A 19,035-nucleotide genomic window follows, 5' to 3' on the forward strand; every position below is an offset into this window, starting at 1 on the left:
GACAGAGAGAGTGCGGCAGAGAGTGGGTGCTGTTACTCGAAATAAGGGGGTGTTTTCCTCTTTTTCCAACCAAAGTCTCAGTCAGTTCAGTCGTATTTTCAACAATATTTCTTTGCTTTGTAATCCGAATCTACAGTGTAAATATCTTAATCCAAACAGCAGGTGTGTCTGGTCATCCTTACATTTGTTTCTCTGCTTCTGTGTGTTTCACATCCAAAATAGCATACAGTACTTTCAGATGCTTGAGAAACACATTTTATTTTAATCATTTATTATGTTTTATCTGCTGTTGCTTTTCCATTCAACACATAAGAAACTAGTTTGAAACAAGCTTTTTTTGTCATTCATGATAACAACTTAAGGCTTTGCTAGCTCTTTATTCTGTATTAACTGAAGGACGACACTTCTAATCATCTTCTGTAAAATGCCATGTCTTTCAACCCCCCACACATTCACACACACACACACACACACACACACACACACACACACACACACACACACACACACAGACACGCACACACACACACATGACCCCCACTCCTCCATTTGTCTTTCTATGCCTCAATCTCTGTATCTGTCTCTCCAACAGACACAGGACAGTGCCAGATGTTGCTATCCCCCTGGTGCGACTTCTGGTTCAGTTTTGTAACTTTTTTTTTTCTTTAACAGTCGCTGATTGCAGGCCGATGCACTGCCAGAGAGTGGAAGTGGCGTCATATGGCATGCCATTCAGGAAAAACTCCTCACAACAGAGACACGAGACGTGCTTATGAAGTGCAATGTACCCAGGCTAATTTGCAGCATGTGAATTGTTGGTATTTAGTAATGACGCTTGTAAAATCCTTGGAAATTAAAAACGGTATGTACATTCAACTCTTTTACAGATCCCTCTAGATTGAAAATAAAAAAGGTGTTAAACAGTGACTTTTGAAAGCAGTTCTTTTCATAATAAATGCACCTCTTGAAAAAGATGTTCATACATTTACTTATCGTATATTGAATACCTGTCCTCATCTTGATAAATGTTGGTGTGAAAATGATGGAAATAAATCCAGGGTTTTATTTGTCAATCCCTGACAACGTTTTCACAATCCAGTGGTGGAAAATAACTAAGTACATTTACTAAAGTATTGTATTTAAGTACTATTTTGGGGTACTTGTACTTTACTTGAGCATTTACACTTTAATGGTACTTTTTACTTCTGCTCCAATATAGTTCAAAGAGAAATATAATTTTTACTCCACTACATTTACCTCAGAGCCATAGTTGCTGGTTACCTTTTAGATTAGGATTTTACGTATGTATGTATATGATATATGGTACAACACACAGTTAAATATTAAACCGGTGTTGCCAACCTTTTTGGCCTGTGAACCCTTACAAAAAAGAAGCATCTGGTCAGGTCCCTTTGTTAACTTTCAGATGTCTTGTCATTGTTAGCAGTTACACCAAAGAGACAATTCACCTCTAAACCTCTCATTTGGTTTCATTTAAATAAAATTTCCGATATTTCACACAAAATGCAAAGATTACAAAAAAGTCTGCAAACTTAAAACGGATTTGTGTAGCAAAACGTTTTTCCTTCTTTCTTCTCCTACTAGATTAAGTAAATAATCATCCAACTATCCCTCAGGTTTAACTTGTGACCCTTTGGAGGGACAGACCCCTAGGTTGGGAACCACTGGACTAAACTAGCTGACTTTATATAAAGTAGTTCAAACTAGCTCCACCTTGACAAGCTACAAATGCAAAATGATACTTACACAATTATGCATCAGTATTAACAATCTAATAATGTCATATATAATAATATATCAGTCACTGGAAACACAATTTCCTGCATAATGAGTACTTTTACTTTTGATACTTTAAGTACATTTTGCTGATAATACTTCTGTCCTTTTACTTAAGTAGGATTTTGAATGTGGTGCCTGTACTTGTACATATAATGTAGTATTTTTACATCGTAAAGACTCTTTATTTAAGTAAAGAATCTGAGTATTTCTTCCACCTCTGTCACAATTAAAGGTCACAAGAAGCTTCAATAATATTCAAGCCACTCAAGATGACACATAATCATGCAATTAATATTTTGGATAGGAAGACTATAAGATCTGCTGTGTTCTCGAGGAGCTAAATAAGTCTCATTTCGTTGAATTTGCTAATAATAACAATCAAAAGCACTAAAGTCCTTCAGTTACACTGAGAAAAATTTAGCTTTTGTGTGATGTACAGTGTAACCACTGGATTAATATTTCTGCCTCACTGCTGTTCTCTCTAAATCTTTTGACCACGTTCTCCATGTAAGACTATCTCTCACTGGATATTACAATAAGTGCTGCTGTCAGTTATGACTGTTCAATTCTACAGGCGACCGGCAACTCAAAAAGCTCATTACTCAGCCGCTCTCATGAGAAGCACAAACGACAATGTGGTTACAAGTCGCTGTTTCCTGACAGGGATTGGACGGGCATGAAAGACAAGTCCGCTGAGCGATCAGACATGTTTCTATAACCCTCCTCACCTCTCCTCCGAAAGATTTAATACCACCGAGCAAATGAACGGATTGACATTCCTTTTCAGTGACTTTCTACACCCACACACACATGTGCACACACTCTGGGCATTAGTGAATTAGTATTCCGAAGAAGCTCCTGTGTGTCGTGTAAATACACATTACCTCACCCATAAACAGCACAGCAGCCTCTCTTAGTCATTCTCATTGGAGCCTGCAGCCCTGGGCTCCAAAATAAGAGACCTTGCTCTACAGCTGATTATAGTCCGATCAGACCTGCTTATGGCTTTCATTACCCAATCCATTCCCAGTTGGGAAACAATAAACAAAAGTAACAGTGTGCGCTCATCTAAGAAGCGCAACAATTAAATGCATGTGATCTGCATATAACACAGCTCGGTGGCCTGGTGATTTGTGACAAAACAAGCTGTGTTCCGGGCTAGTTTTGAGGTCTTTGAGCAAGCAAGTGTGGAATCACAACCATTTCACCACAAGGGTAATATATACTCCAGTTTTGAAGATGAATAAATCATTCAAATAAATTAGATTTGTCGGAAACTTGCCACGTGTGGTAGTATGCAGGTTAGCAGCTAAAAGCACGTATAAGAAATGTCTCTTTGTGTCTGAGTTTCTTAAAAGCCTCCTTAACTGAGTTTTCTGGCCACATGGGGGCAGTGAAACAAGCTGAAAACATAACTTAATGACATACTGTAACTTAAACGCCCTATCAGAGATTGTCAGTCATTCTACTATACATAGTTAGCCATTTTATAGTCATCTTAGTAATGGTTAATATAAAATAATGTTTATTGCTCATTGCAGCTGCAAGTCAAGGAAAAGAAAACACCAGGGACCGAACCATTCTTTAAACTGAACTTATTTTTTATTGGACAATGTCTGGACCTTTTGTCACAGCTAATGAAATAACTGAAACAAAAGTAATGCAGAGGTGCAGGCTGACCAACCAAACTAAAAACACATGAAGAGAAAATTTGGAATTGCCAACCCACACCAACTCACCTCAGCAACACACTTCAGTAGAAAGTTAAACATAGGAACGTAAAAGCATCAGAGCATGAACATTTAAAAAAGTGTTGAAAATAAAAATCCAGTGATTGGCATAATAGAAAATTCCTCTTTCTTTGCTTTCTGTGGAAAAAGAAATTTTTGTCTTTTCAAAAGTAATCAGAAAACAGTGTAATGCTACAACTTTTATAAGTAGACTGACACACAAAATCTTCATGCCATTCCCTAAACAGACATGACTCAAACCACAGATTCTAAATATTATCCTTCCACTGTAGCTCAACGGCACATTTGGCCAAGGTGTAACCTCTTCCACACAACTTAGATGTTGACATTAAACCACATGAACAATCTATAAAATACAAAACAAGAGAATTGATTAAATGTACGTTTTTCAAAATGAGGAGAGGCTGCACCGGCCCTTACATTTCCCGTGTGTTACAATTCTATGAGACAGTCTGTGCCAGGGTAGTCTGGGAGGTTAAGCTCGTATTTTTTCTGAATGTCATAGGGCAGGAAGCGTCCGGCCAAGAAATGCTTCCCTGAGAAACCCATGGCGCATTTCTTTGGCGCTGTAAGTGAGATGAGAACTTCTGGGTTTATCCCGTCCTGACATGGTTCTTCTACATCCCAACCTGAGGAAGACAGAAAGAGGCATTTAAGGATAGGAGCTTTGTGATAATTTTCTGCCTGTTGTGCTCACACTCAGCAGGGAGTGTATTTGGGTTAAGATGAGCTCACAATGAGCTGACTGTAGCATAAGATTTATCCTCCGCACGTACTGCCAAATTTGGAAAAGCCTGGGAGCCAAGGCTCCTAGGGAGCTGCCAGGGGGTTCATTTATCATGTTGTGTTTCTGAGCCTCCAGCCTGATATCTACCATTTTGTAAGAAAACTTACCTGAAGGCACATCCACACTGGCAATGGGGATCTTGACTTGCTTCAGGGTGACCAGAATACCAGAGTAAGGTTCCTTAATGTCGGCACAGTCTGCCTCTGGGCCCAGCATGGCATCAATGACAAGGTTGTAGGCATCATTTATGAGCTGCACCTGAACAGAACACACCTTAGTATGCATAAATGAAAAAAACAGTTTACTTCCTCCAAAACAGATGTTCCCAACATTGGGGTGGTGACCCCTCCACACCAGTTGGTCACAAGAAAAATCTGAGGGGTCAAAAGATGATTAAAGTCTTTCATAAAACAATACTCACATGCCCATATATGCATTGTAAGATGTATTGTTTGTTGTAACTGCTCCTGATCTCCATACAGCCTGTATAGAGCTGCCTTCAAAAAGCCCCTACACTCTAAGAGGTGGGGCCAAAATCCTCAGTACAGTAATCATTCTGTCCGAAAATGCATTATAATGTTCAGCTGAAGCTAATGTGAGTCTCCAGCCATCTGAGTTAGCCAAAGCAAATGTGTATCTTCCAAACTTACAGTCTTTCCTGTGCAGGATTTCTTCTTTGTGTTTCCTTGCAGGGCTGCAGTGGAGGGTAACATTGGAAAATACCCGCTCTCTTTGACTACCTCTGCAGATAAACTGTTAAATCCTCATATTAGCTGTGGCTAATATTTTTTGCAGAGAAAGAGGGACTGGATTTTGTCCCATTTCTTCTGTTGGAATCACAGTAGGAGGGGATCTGTTTTCCCAGCCAGAATGGAGAGGAGGAACTATTACAGTGACCAATAACTCTTTCATTCTACATACTCGTATGTGAGTATTGTTTCAAGACCGACTTAAAAAAATGCGAACCTATCCTTTAACAGCAAAGGAATGAGAAGATCCGTTTTTCAGACGGTTCTCTACACCTTGATCTTTTTTCTTAAAACACTAGTGAGTTTTACCTCTGCTGGCCTATGATTATTGCGCAGATTGAACAATATGAGATTTGGGCGAAATGCTCAAATGTCAAGTAGACATTTCTTCATTTTCAGTGACCACAAACTGAAAAAGGTGAGGAACTGCCGGTCAAAGTTGAGTCCACAGTTTAATCAACGCACCACAAACAAACTGCACAGCATATAAAAATAGTACTGAGGTCCTTGTGAAATGTGCTAAAATGTGTTATTCTGTAAAAATGCTGCTGACCTCAGTGGGGAGATAGGAGAGGAAAGGGATGTCCATCTTCTCACATTGAACTGTGATATCCTGGTGTAGACTGTGAGAGGAGCGTTTAGGGTGGTAGATGGTAGGCTCATATTCCTACATGAGATGAGGCAACAGAGAATAAGAGGAGGGGGGCATGAACGAGGAGAGAAAAACACAAAAATACAGACAAGGTTACATAATATCTACACTATAGCCAGTGATTTCAGCCAACGTTCACATCACTGAGTGTGGCTGATGCATCAATGTACATTTGGCCAGGAGTTCACAACAAGTGAAATTACTGTTAACCAGTGATCAAAAGTTATGTTTTTCTACTGTTTTAAAATTCCTTTAAGTGCAAGCTGAGAAGAGAAGAAACCCAGACACTTGCAGACTGAAAGGTCTGTGTTGCTCAGCAGGAAGTATCTGTGATCCATGACCTTTACACAGTCACACATCCTAAAACCTGGGACCCACCGTCAGTAGTGTTTGTGTGTGCGTGTGTGTGTGTGTGTGTGTGTGTGTGTGTGCGTGTGTGTGCATATGTTTGCATGTTTGATCATGTTACTTAAGTAAGATCTGCAGTGCAGGACTTTTACTTGTAATGGAATATTTTTACAATTTTGTATTAGTACTTTTCCTCAAGTAAAGGATCTGAATACTTCAGGAACTGCTGTTGTAGTTCTAAAGCGCTGTGAGTTCCATTCACCTTTGTTGTAATAGGGAGGAGACCGAAATCATAGAGAGACGGTTTCGCAAAAACCTTGTACATGGCTCGATACCCAATTAGATGATATGTTATATGAGGCTATATGTTGTATCTTTGATTCAAAAGGGATTGCATATTATGTCTTAACATATAGCCAGTGAATCTGCATGAATCTTTCGCTTTTTAAGCCAAATAACTATTTCGCAGACATCACATAAACAAATAAATAACTAGAGATTGTTCTTTCAAGCGTGGGTGAGCTGCCCTACAAGGGACGTGATCTTTCAGTTCAGACAGAGCGCTGCTTCCTTGGGGATCCTAAACCAATCAAACTGCCACAGCCACCCATCACCTGACATCATCTCCATCATGATCTCTGCAGAGCAGAGAGCGAGCAGCTGAGCCAAATAAAACCTACTGTGTGTGCGTGTGTGTGTGTGTGTGTGTGTGTGTGTGTGTGTGTGTGTGTGTGTGTGTGTGTGTGTGTGTGTGTGTGTGTGTGTGTGTGTGTATATGTGTGGTGTGTGTTTGTGTGTGTCCGCCTCAGGGTTTGGCCTTGACCTCATCTGCAGTTACACCATCACACCATGTGAAACTAAGGAAGAGCTCTCAATGGCTGTGAGTGTCACTGAGCATGAACAGAAATGAGCCATGAGAAACAAACAAGCAAAGGGTACAGACAGGGTCTTTTTCCAGGTAATGCCCACGTTTAACAGAGTTACACCTCTTCTCATTTAGGCTTGATGTTGTCTCGTAGTACTGTTTTTTTACACACAGCCCATTAGGAATGAAAGAAAACATCCACAGCACAATAAAGTGACTTTGAAGATTTGTGTCAAAATGTTAATTTTTAAATCAATTAAAATGTAAGTGTCTAATTTGTGTGCTCCACTCTGTTTGATTCAGATTTTTAATCCTATACAATGACAAAGCTGTGATGGTCTATAATAAAATATTGTTGCATTTGGTTCTTGCCATTTATAATGTGACTGGCATCAGAAATGTGAAGTTTCCATGCAGCGACTGTCTATAGAGCTCATGCAGTGAGCCAAACATAAAATCATGTCCACTTGTTTTATAGTAATACGAACAATACACCTGAACTAATGTGCATAGGACTTGTTTTTTTATACTCATTCAACATTAGTTTTGATCAAGGAATATCTGTCTCTTCTGGTATGCAGCAATATTTTTTCTGTACACCTATCGGCGGAAAAAGATGCATGACTGACTCAGACACGACCTGATTTTGCGAACACGGACATCTTGGAGTGACGTGAGAAGCAAGTCGGCCTGTTCGCCTGCAGCTGATCATTCATTTCTATGCTCTGTCTAATCACATTCACAGCTCTGCATCAGGGGCTCAAGGCTGCATATGTGTGCATTTACGTGTGTGTGTGTTTATGTGTGTGTGTGTGTGTGTGTGTGTGTGTGTGTGTGTGTGTGTGTGTGTGTGTGTGTGTGTGTGTGTGTGTGTGTGTGTGTGTGTGTGTTGATGTTCCTGTCTCACGTGTGCTTGCATGTCTTCCTGCTGACAGGGATCACATCACACCATGAAAAACATACATTCTTACACCTGATTCACAGTTCAAAGTAGGTACTCAAGTTTCTGCAGCTAGAGCAAACTCAGACAAGTGTGGTCCCAATCAGCCTACTGTAGTGTGCAGTCACTGAAAAAAAAAATTGAATATTATTTATATAGCACATTTCAAAAATACACAAGAAATGGCAGATGTGGAAGGTAAAACATTAGACACAACGCGAAAGGGAGATAAAACAGCAGACAAAACACATAAAAGATATATTTAAACGAGGGAATCAATGCCTAACTGTTTCACGTTTTTTGAGGTTACGTTTTTGAGAAGCTCCTTTTTCATTTCTGGAATGCGAGGGTAAAATATATCTCCCACAGAGTTGACCTCTGACCTCATCCTTGGCCTTTAGAGGGAAAAAGGCAGAGAGTGGGAGGGGAGAGGGGAGAGAAAGACTCCACAGAGAGCCATCAGCCTGCTTAAACAAAGTCTGTCTAACATGGTTTTAATCAGGACTATCAATGCACTGTAAATCTAGCATGTCAGGCACATGTGGTAAAGTGCAAACAGATGCATTCTTTTCTAAACCAAATTCTAAACCAAATTATTTCCATTCCAATAAAGTCATAGACTGGGGCAGGACTACAGCACAGAGCACTTAAATGAACTGCGCTGTCTAAAAAAAAGACTCTCAGCTCCGATCATGATCTGTAATGAGTTTGGAGAGGATGAGTCCTGCCTCCAAAAGCAATTTGTCGTGAAGTGTCAGTCAGTATGTGGCCTGAGAGGCAGACATCATGGTCATGACATCATGTCGTAGGACGCAGACGGCTTTAACGAGAATAACGATAGCATGACATCATGGCTGTCTGAGTGCCACTGCAGAGAGGCTAATGGGATAACTACTCTGAGCTATTTACAGGAGCTGACATTAAATTATGTAAGATTGTTTCTTTTACTTTGGTATCACCTCCGCTGAAAAGTTGCTTCCGTGCACTGTATTACTGGCTACACTACAGTAGTTTACTTACAAATATGCGCAGGTGTCGGGCACACACCAGGCCAATGGAGCCATTTTGATCTGGACCACAAATCACCAGCACCGTTGGCTGCTTCTTTGCTAGAGAGCTGAGAGGGTAGGCCTGGTGGAGAGACAAAAAGAGAAGAAGACAAAGAGGTAGAAATGAGCTGATGACTGAGTGAATGGAAACTGAGTAGGACTGAGGGATAGAAGAGATGTACAGAAGAGGAAATAGAAAGGGTTATTGAGAGACAACAATAGTGAGACCAAAACAAGAGGAAGATAGATGGTCATCAGTATTCAGTATTATCCCTTGGACTTCAGGGTTCTTATTCAGGGCAGGTCATCTGATCTGTGCCTCGGCCTCTCCATCATACTCAGAGTGCCTTGCCACAGCATGCCAGACATGCCAGACGAGGGTGGAAATGGCACCAGCTCCATTGTCTCTTCCGTCTATGAGAAAAAGGTCCAATCTCATTAAAATAACCCTGGCAGCAGTGGACAAAATACCAGTGTCCTCGCCATGGGATGCTTACGTATATATAAAACACTTTCCGTCTCTGCCCTGGCTGCAGCAGGCTGTTGGCAACTACCTCGTTTACTGGCCACAAATTCTCTTGTAAATCACCTGACAGGAATACGCCTACGGAACTGTCAACCTGAATGGCTAATCTTCCATCTCCAACACCTAAACATGTGGTGTTGTGTGTGTGTGTGTGTGTGTGTGTGTGTGTGTGTGTGTGTGTGTGTGTGTGTGCGTGCGTGTGCACTCAGTCATGATCATTACTGAAAGCCCCAAAGGGGCCTGGCTTCATTTTGGAAAGGATTCTTCAAAGCACAAAACTCATTGCCACATTATGGATTGTTAGCTGATGCTCCTAGGGGTTTTTGTTTATTTTAACTGAGAGACAGCATTATTATATTATACAAGAATGATAGTTCATGACTGTAAAGGTCACAGCATAACTTCCTAAACTAGAAGAAGAACTTGAGCTGAGGAAGACAGTTCATGCAGACTTCTGGAAATCCTGTCCAATTAGAGGCCAATAAATGTGTGTCAGAGCACAAGTCGCAAGACGAATTAGCCCAGTTTTATCACTGTCATAAATAATCGGGGACAGCAGTTCACAGTAGATTACAGCCCACAAATTATAGTGAAAGTATTTTTTAATTGGACACATATAAATGAATTACTGGATAATGTGTTAATAGAACAAAGCAATAAGTCCTAACCTATTGTGTATTCATTGGGAACATATAAATGAATATTTATGTAACTCTTTTTACTTAGTGGATACTCATTTAATAATTATGGGGCACAGTAATATAGTTGTGATTGATCCAAAGACTATAATGTGGTATGCCTTTGAATCTATACATGTAATTTACCCCATCTAATAGGTCAGCTACACCTTTTGTTTTGTTTTCCTATAAGATTTTATAGGCTCTTCAAAATAGAAAATAGCATTTTTTGTGTTTTCTCATAACAACATCACTGTACCCAGTAATTAGTGTCCTTTAATTCAAAAATGAGTAGTAGTAGTATCGTTATTATTATCACTATTATCAATATTATTATTATAAGTGTACCATAATTACAAAATAGTTATCGCTATGATGCTATAATTTGCAGGCTGTAATATAAAGCGCTACATAATTCAAATTAAAACTTTTTGAGCTACTTCATCCAACAGTATTGATGCTTGGCCTTGAGATGAGCCTGAAATAGGCCGAAATGCTTCCACTGTGCATAAAACCCATTAGCTTCCACTTCCACTAATGTATTCAAAACAAGATAAAGTTCATATGGAGAAATAGGCCAGTCCCCATTGGATAATTGAACATAACAAGACTCAGAGCGCTTTATCTGGAGCAATGAATCCAGAAGAAGAGACATCAGCCGTTATCTCCATCATAACAGCTCAGCTGAGAAATCATCAGACAAACTCAATGAGATGGAGAAGAGAGTGTTATGGTCACTGAGGGCCACGGGGCTGATGGTAATATTAGGAAAGAGGAGCAGGGATTGACTGAGAGGAAATGAGAGACAGGAGGTAGAAACTAAAACTGGAGGAGTAAAACAGGACAGTGACTTTCATTTTCATATCTAATGAGACAGAGGCCCTTAGTGAGATTCACATTGTGTAACCTGGTCTTAATGACACATCTCACTGAGTTAATTTACAGCGGCACTCCCTGTGAATATGTGTATGTAGTCTATGCATGTACGGTACAATGTCAGACTTTCTGTGCTAACCTGCTCTGTAGAGGGAAATGCCGACTGTCGTTACTGCAACCAGCTATTAAAGACTAACCATATCTGATAGCGCTGTCCCCTGCTGTGAACTCAACCATATACAACAGTCAATGGCAGTATTGTTTAGGTTTACAATATTGTTTATTGTTTACAATATTGGCAGTATTGTACTAGGCTAAAATAAAACATCAAGATATTAAAAAAGCAGAGAGGTGGATGAGTTAAAGTTGCACCAATCAATATTTTTAATGTTGATAAAGGGGCTCAAATAACTGTGTGCAATGTTAAAGGGGTCTATTCAAATGTTCCCACAGAGAATTATCACCTGACTATGCGGTTCCTAACAGATCTATGTAGCATGTTTTGGTTAATTTTTGGACCATTGCTTTGGTTTTCGGGCCCACAATTCCACTCTCATCAACCATTGTTCCAAAGGCAGCAGGAAGCGATTTTCAGCAAATTTCATCCAATACACACCATATGCTTTTTGCTCAATGCCAAGTATCAGACAGAAAAAGTTAGTGATTAGATTAAAGTTGTTTTCCTCAGGAGTTGATGGAAACCACAACAGAACTAAAAGGAGAGTGAATATTGGACTTAAATTCATCTGGTGGAACGAAACTCAACTCAGAATCAATTCTAATGTTGCTCCGTGTCTGCTTGATATCTTCATGAGTTTCAGCATACACAAATTCCCATTAGAAGTTTTAATGGCCTCTTTTCTGAATGTTGAGGACCTGTGAGGAGGAGAGAGGCGGATCGGTGACAGCAGTACTGGAGCCATTTTATGCTGCTGGAGAAACCATTAGAGCCACACACTGTTGAAGGTGAGCAGCTATAAAGGGAGCAGGCTGGAATAATCCAGGCAGCGCTCTGATATGTTTTCAAGCATTTGTCTCATCTCAATTGCAGCAAAAGTCATTTTCTCTGATAGTGGGCCTTAAAACTGACAATTGATTGGGTGTAGGCAATTAGTAAAAGAGGAGATGGAGACCATTTCTATTCGGTTCCTGTCTATGGTGTCTGTGTTGTTGGAGCGCTCCTTTGTTTGTTTTTTCTTGCATAAACAAGGACTGCCAGGGCAATCTTCACGCAAATACTGAATTTCATAACAACTTTAATCACTGTATAGAAAACACCTCACAAGGATGACCTAATTCCTCGTGCTTTTTGATGTGTTATACACTAAAAAAGCCCAACAGCATGGCCAAAACACACCAAAGTAGTGTGGATTTTTAACCAATAGTGATGAAAGCGTCACCCCTTTCTCAAGTGAAAATCAAGTGAAATATATTGATATAAGTCCATGATAAACTTTATTCCGTAATAATGTCACTTGTTTTAATAACATTTAAACTGCCTTGGAAGCAGATGGCACGTAATGGCAGTATTGTTTTAGAAAAACAATACTGCCATTGACTCTGCTTCAGGCTAACAAACTTGTTCAAATGCTTTCCAGTGTTTGAGATATTTATGATATTTTTGATGTGTAGGAGATTCCTACAAGTGCAGACAGATGGTTTGTTGCATCTGTTGAGCAGGTTTGCGATCTGGTTGACTCTTTTCATGTGCTCTCCTGTAGAACTTCTGACATGTTGTTTTAGTTTGTTGTAAAGTGGTTTTCAGGAGAGCTTGTAGAATGACATTTAAGTCCCACAGCGAACCGAAAGGATTACATTTTTGAAATATGTTTTCTATATATCCATAGTTGTAACTTAAAAATGCATTTTAGAAGAGGTCATACATATTTGTTATCGTAACTTTATTTTAGGAAGGGCTCCAATTAGTAGAGAGGTTGGAAGAGTGGAGGGTCTAAAAAAGAGCACTGCTAGGACCCCCTCACACACACTCTTTCCCACACACTCACACATACCTTAAAAACATAGCTATCTTGATTGCAATAAGGTCTCTAAGGGAATGCCCCTTTGAAATAAATGTTAAAGACACATGCGCCTTCACCCCCAATCAACCTGAAACACACAGTGAGCCCGAGAAAACATTATCAGGGTCCTAAAAACCCAAATATACTCACATATGCAGAAAAAATATTGCCTTTAATATAGGGCTAGAAGATCAAACTAAAGTCCAGGGGCTCCTGTAAATTGTAGGCTAATTTATTGCTGTATGGTAACAAAAACATCTCCTGTCTCCACTCAGGTGATAAAAAGCCTCAGACTGATACAGAAACACACACACACACAGTCTGGACCTGGTGGCTGTGGCTGCTGGAACAGTAAGTGGATTCCTTAAAGAAAACCTAAAATCTATCTGGCAACCAGAGGTGTAAGTGTGTGTGTGTGTGTGTGTGTGTGTGTGTGTGTGTGTGTGTGTGTGTGTGTGTGTGTGTGTGTGTGTGTGTGCGACTGAGCACATGCTTGTTTTTGTGATATACTTGGAAGCCAGAAGCAGTAGGCCTGCAGTTAAATCGGGGAAATCAGACTGTCTGCATCTCCTTCTACTGTAATTTTCCTTAAATAGCAGTGATGTCATGTAAGCGGTAGTGTGCTGCTGGCGGCTGTGGGCAGCAGCAATCCAAGGCGTCCGGGCCATGTTTGTCTAGTAAGGCAATGCTGTTGGGGCTGGTGGTGGAGAGTTAGGCATGGGGCCAGCAGTGGCTAATGATAATAGGGGGGGAAGTGGATGTGGTGGGTTTAATCACACACTCTCAGGGGAGAACACAAAGTTTCTGCTTCTGCGTGATGCTGCCACTCTGCCTGTCTCAGTTTTTACTTTTTTTTAGTTTTTTTGTCATGTTTTTTGTTTTCAATTTCACACTCTTTAATATGTTGCTGTCATGTCTGTCTGTCACCCCCTAAGAATGTAATAGCTTTCTTTGATTAAACAATATGTAGTTAATTAAACATTTAAAAACCTTAACATTTAGTATAAGAATTCCTATAAAATCAAACTAATTAAAATCGTAAAATCAGCTTTCTCACTTAAAACAGTTGCATGTTACCGCTGGAATCGAGTTTGATAAGAGTTGTGAGACTGAAACAAAACAGTAAACTTTGTGGGTCGGAAAACCAAAACAATGAGCTGTAAGGTGCTAAAACTCTCCATCTAGCTGAAAGTAAGAGCAGAGCTGAATAACAATTTGTTTTGGATTTGTCATTACAAGCGGCACCTTTCACATTACATGTATTAATTTGGTCAGTTGTTAACAAAACAAGACTAGGTCAAAACCTAGCATGTCGCTGGACTGCCCTTTATCTGTTTGCTTCTCTCCTGCTCCCTATGCTCACAGCATTTTAATACAGCGTAATTCCAATAAAGCTGTTCTATTTTACATGTTTTTCTGTTTCTGTTGTCAGACAAAGGAACAAGAATGAAGTAGTGACTGAAACGGAGCCCATTAAGACCACATGTTAACCAGGAGTCCCTTCCAAGCCATTTCCAAGCTGCTGCTCTGCACTGCTAAAATCCTGATTTTATAACCACAACGTTGTCTAACAAAATTACCATACACATAAGTTAAAGACAATGGCTGTGCTGTAATTTCAGCTATATTAACTTGTAAATTTTCGCCCAGAGAGAATGTTAGAAGCACATTCACGTCTATGTCAGGTGCCATGCGGTCAGTTGAATAAGACGCATAGAGAGGTGTGCCTGTGGAGGGAAAGCCCGACTTCTCGCTCTCGGGGCAATACTGGCAACTCTCTTCCACGGAATGTAGCTAATGTTTGTCCAAAAAGTAGCTAGATTTGACGCTGGGTGCTTCTGTAAAAAAGTTAAAGGGGTCTGAAAAGTCAGTAAATCTATTGACAAAGGCACTAAGCTAGGCACACTTCCTGTAAACCCCCCCTGATGATGCAATAGAAATAGTTTGCACCAATTAATTTTGAATGGGGAACCAATGGGGAAACTCCAACACTCAGTGTAATGTGTGCACCCAGTCAAGCGGCATTTGGCTGACCAATGGCCTAACTTTATTACTCACTCACTCATTCAGTCAATCATCGACATTTGCGTTTTTAGGCCTAGCTCCACTGTTGCAGTCTAGCCAAAAATATTGACTACTGTAGCTTTAAAGAGAACAGGTCATAGTTGACAGAAATCAACTAGATTTTCCTTATCCTTATCCTTGAGAAATCTTTAAATCTCTGATAATTCATTGATGTTTGGATATAGTGTTATTAATAATGCATTTGAAAAAACAATTTTCTTATGTTTATTGTCATTATGCTTCTATGCCTGGCTGTCTTCTTTGCTTTTCCTAAAGCTAGATATTAAAGGTGTCTCATCAAACTGCTGTTACCACTTTTATCAATGTTTTTGTAACATATCTGGGTTTCTGCTTCTGTATGTTTCTCTGTGTCTTTGTCTCTCTCCCTCTTTTTCTCTTTTTCCCTCTTCCTGACAGCGACGCAAGGTTTCATGTGTAGCACAGACTCTTATTCATCACAGCCTGTTGAAGGGCCCACTAAGGAAACCAGCGTGGCATTAAACCAAGCCAGTGGTCTGGTGAAAGGGAACCACATGTGTTCCTAACAGCCCTCCATATGCAGACACACGGACACACACACACAGACACTCAAAAAAATACACACACAGTCTCTCGGCTCGACACAGTCCAGATCACAAGAGAATGAAACTGCATGCACACGAGAGAAGAGGAGCTGCGGTTCTGGACTAGTGTGGCTGAGGAGCCCTGAGCAGAGAGTGAGCTCAAATGTTCTGCCCTAAGGTGAGCTGCTCAAATGTTGGGAAGTAAGTGTCACAGAAAGTTAGATCATTTCCTCCACATAATAATCAGACATTTTGTATGGAAGTTAATGCAAATTAGGAAAGTGTTAGTAACAGCTGTGACTTCTTAACCTCTTTTACAATTGAAGTCACATCAGGATCTCGCTTGGTTTTGTGATGATTACTGAGTCAGACAAATTCTGTGCAGCAGCTTTTCTAAAAAACTGGGAACAAATTTGTGACCTTTACAAATGGTTTGCTGAGCGATACACAGTTTAGGCTATTTAGATTTGCACAGGAGTGGGATTTTTGAGGCCACAGCCTGATTTTATTTGACTTGAACTTGTAACAGTGGTTCTGTATTGGATGTTTTTTTGCAGAAAATGGATATAATTGGAAAAATCTGCATGTCTTCCTTTGATTTATATGTACATATAAATATAATGAAAAAGAAATTGGAATTGCTGGTGTTACAGTACAGCTAGAAAGAGTACAGCTAAACACACTAAAATGCACACCCAAACACACACACACACACATCGTTGTAGACAGCAACCATTGTTCATCGCTTGGTGCCGCTGGTTTCATGGTCCAAGGAAAAGATCAGCACAATCAAGCCTAGGTCCATTTCAAAATAAAACAGCTATTTAAACATACTGGAATGATATCATTTTTCTCAACCATGATTTATAGTGATAGTACAGGGTTGGATCAGCCCGTAACCACACAAATATGGATGGATGGAGATTATGAATGACTTAAAAATAGGAAAAGAGTTTTCCTTGTGCTGTGTTCTGCTTCATACTTACAGTGAAGTAGGGATATGAAGCAATAAAAAATAAAGCTATGAGCAAAGGCAGAAAGACTAACAACCAAGGAGATCTGGAAGACAGAAGGTGTACAGACCTTAGTGATGGCAAGGGCGCATGCTTGTCCCCAGATCTCTATCAGCTGCTGTTGTCCAAACCTGTAGTCCCTCAGTAGCTCTGTCTCGATTGCTGCTGCCTCCCCTTTGCTGTCAGACACAGAACAACATGCAGTGTGGTTGGCAAGAGAGATGTCATGTTTGTTAATCATTGTCTTTCATAAAAACATCGTCAGCGTCTCTATAGGTGGAGCTGTTCAGGGAAGCTGAATTTAAAGTATATATATATTGTGAATGTACCGTAATAGCCACAAGGCCAGACAAACGTTTGGTGATACCAGGTCTACTTACTTGCACTTTAATTTTACCTTTTCACTCATTTAGGTTTACGTTCTGTGACAAGCAACTTCAATAAACAGTGCGTAATTACACAGCCGTCAATATTTGATTTTAAGTGTACTAAAATTTTTTACATATATACAGTAATTTCAAGATGAGATGGGTACATTTAGTTAATGTTGTACTGTCAACACCTAAGTCCTGTCGTTTTAAAATTGTATTAACATAATTTTCTTTTCTTTTCTTCTTCTTTTTTGTTTTGTTTTGAGTTACCACGATGCCGGTCCCCATTTTAATTGTTGTTATATATCTGCTAAAGCAACAAGTGTGGCTCATAACAAACTTTAACAGCTTCTGGGAAGGGTGGTCATGAAACTCAAAATAGAACATGTGACTGATGAACTGAACTGTGGCCTTTACCATAGCTGACATATGCCAGTTTGGGCCTGTGTATATTTGCACACATCCTGACGTTCATGTGTTTTCTGTATGAGTTATTGTATATGTAATCTAATGTTGACACATGTTCATTCTGAACTGCCACTTCGCTTCCTCCGGCTGCTCGCTCCATGGTGACAGCGTGACAAATGCTGCTGTATTAAAGCCTGCTGGTGCTGCTTTTAGCATGGAGGTGTGTCTGTCTGCATGTGTACATGTGTGTGTGTGTGTGTGTGTGTGTGTGTGTATGTGTGTGCGTGGCTGTGACATGGCCACCGCCACAGGGCTATCCAGTATGAAGAGCAGGAACTGGCCAAGTGAAACAATTACAGTCTGCCTTCTTCATTTGACCGGTGATTCTGTAACATCCCTAATACTCTATAGACACCTGGTGGTCCTCCACAGTACTGCAGCTCAAAATCTCCAACATGAAACAATCACACTCGGTTGGAAAAATACTGGATTTCTTTCTTTCTCTTTTTTCAATGTACTGTACTTCAAACTCCCTCAGATAGATGTGAGAAAACTGTACAGCGGAGGGAATACGGCAGCTGCTGAATTACGATTTAAGAGTTATTCCTGTGAGATTAGATATTTATGTCTAACCAATTAAAGATCGTTTATCAGACTACTGCAGAAGAGAGCAGATGACAGCAGGGTCAATGCAAAAAATCAATACTGTGCTTCTAATCAACACTGACTCAACAGGGTCGCTCCACTCTGCCTCAGAGAAGATCAAGAGCTCTTCATGTGAGTGTGTATTTGTATGTGTGAGTGGGCACGCACGCGTGTGTATGTTTGCGTGTGTGTTTCTCTTTAGGTTACATCATTTGTGCTTTTTCTTGTTACATCATGTGTCGACATAATAAAAAATCCACATAAGGAAGCTGGAAAAAGCAAATGCAACACACCAGACACCAACATCTACTGTGTATTCAACCACCACATACAATGGATTCATAATATTACACACTTAGACGTGCATACAGATGAACAGAGCACCCCCATAAGAGATAGAGATGAACTGCACAACAGATTTGTTTTAAATGGGCTTGCAGAATTCTAAGGAGTTCTACATTTTTTAGCATATTTAAATACTAAATCATCATTGTTACTATAAGGAAAGACTTATGGGCTTTTACACAGTAATAATGCTGTATTACACTGCTGTCTCACAACTGTTATTCAGCTTTATCCATTTTCCAGGAACAAACACACAGTAACACTATTACTGTTCTGTTTTATTCTGTTTTTGCTCAACAATTACAGTTAAGGACTGTTTCTGGATCTCTGGATTATACTGTGTCCTTGTGTGGGTGAATATATTTATGTATGTGTGTGTGTATTTATGAGAGGTCGTCTGTGCATGTTTCTGTTAAAAATAAAAGTGTCCACAATCGTTCATTTTATGTCATTTGTCTCTATTCTCTGTGGTGACAGTGTGACTAATGGCTAAGCCTACTTGTGTTCCTTTTAGTTTCATTTAAGATGTTTGTGCGCGCGTGCGTGCGTGCGTGCGTGCGTGCGTGCGTGCGTGCGTGTGTGTGT

General features: G+C 40.0%; 1 protein-coding gene across 1 annotated transcript in view; it reads right to left on the reverse strand.

Moving 5' to 3' along the window:
• Nucleotides 1-3,420: 3,420 nt before the first annotated feature.
• yjefn3 (YjeF N-terminal domain containing 3) overlaps nucleotides 3,421-19,035 on the reverse strand; it is a 43,118-nt gene continuing 27,503 nt past the window's right edge. Inside the window, exons 2-6 of the mRNA XM_040127926.1 lie at nucleotides 16,752-16,860; nucleotides 8,913-9,023; nucleotides 5,641-5,754; nucleotides 4,446-4,596; nucleotides 3,421-4,180 (exon numbers count right to left, since the gene is read on the reverse strand). Coding sequence (XP_039983860.1) covers nucleotides 3,984-4,180; nucleotides 4,446-4,596; nucleotides 5,641-5,754; nucleotides 8,913-9,023; nucleotides 16,752-16,860 — 682 coding nt within the window. The 3' untranslated portion in view covers nucleotides 3,421-3,983. The remainder of the gene's footprint in view (nucleotides 4,181-4,445; nucleotides 4,597-5,640; nucleotides 5,755-8,912; nucleotides 9,024-16,751; nucleotides 16,861-19,035) is intronic.

Source organism: Xiphias gladius, chromosome 6 (assembly GCF_016859285.1).
Source record: "Xiphias gladius isolate SHS-SW01 ecotype Sanya breed wild chromosome 6, ASM1685928v1, whole genome shotgun sequence".
NCBI classification, from domain to species: domain Eukaryota; kingdom Metazoa; phylum Chordata; class Actinopteri; order Istiophoriformes; family Xiphiidae; genus Xiphias; species Xiphias gladius.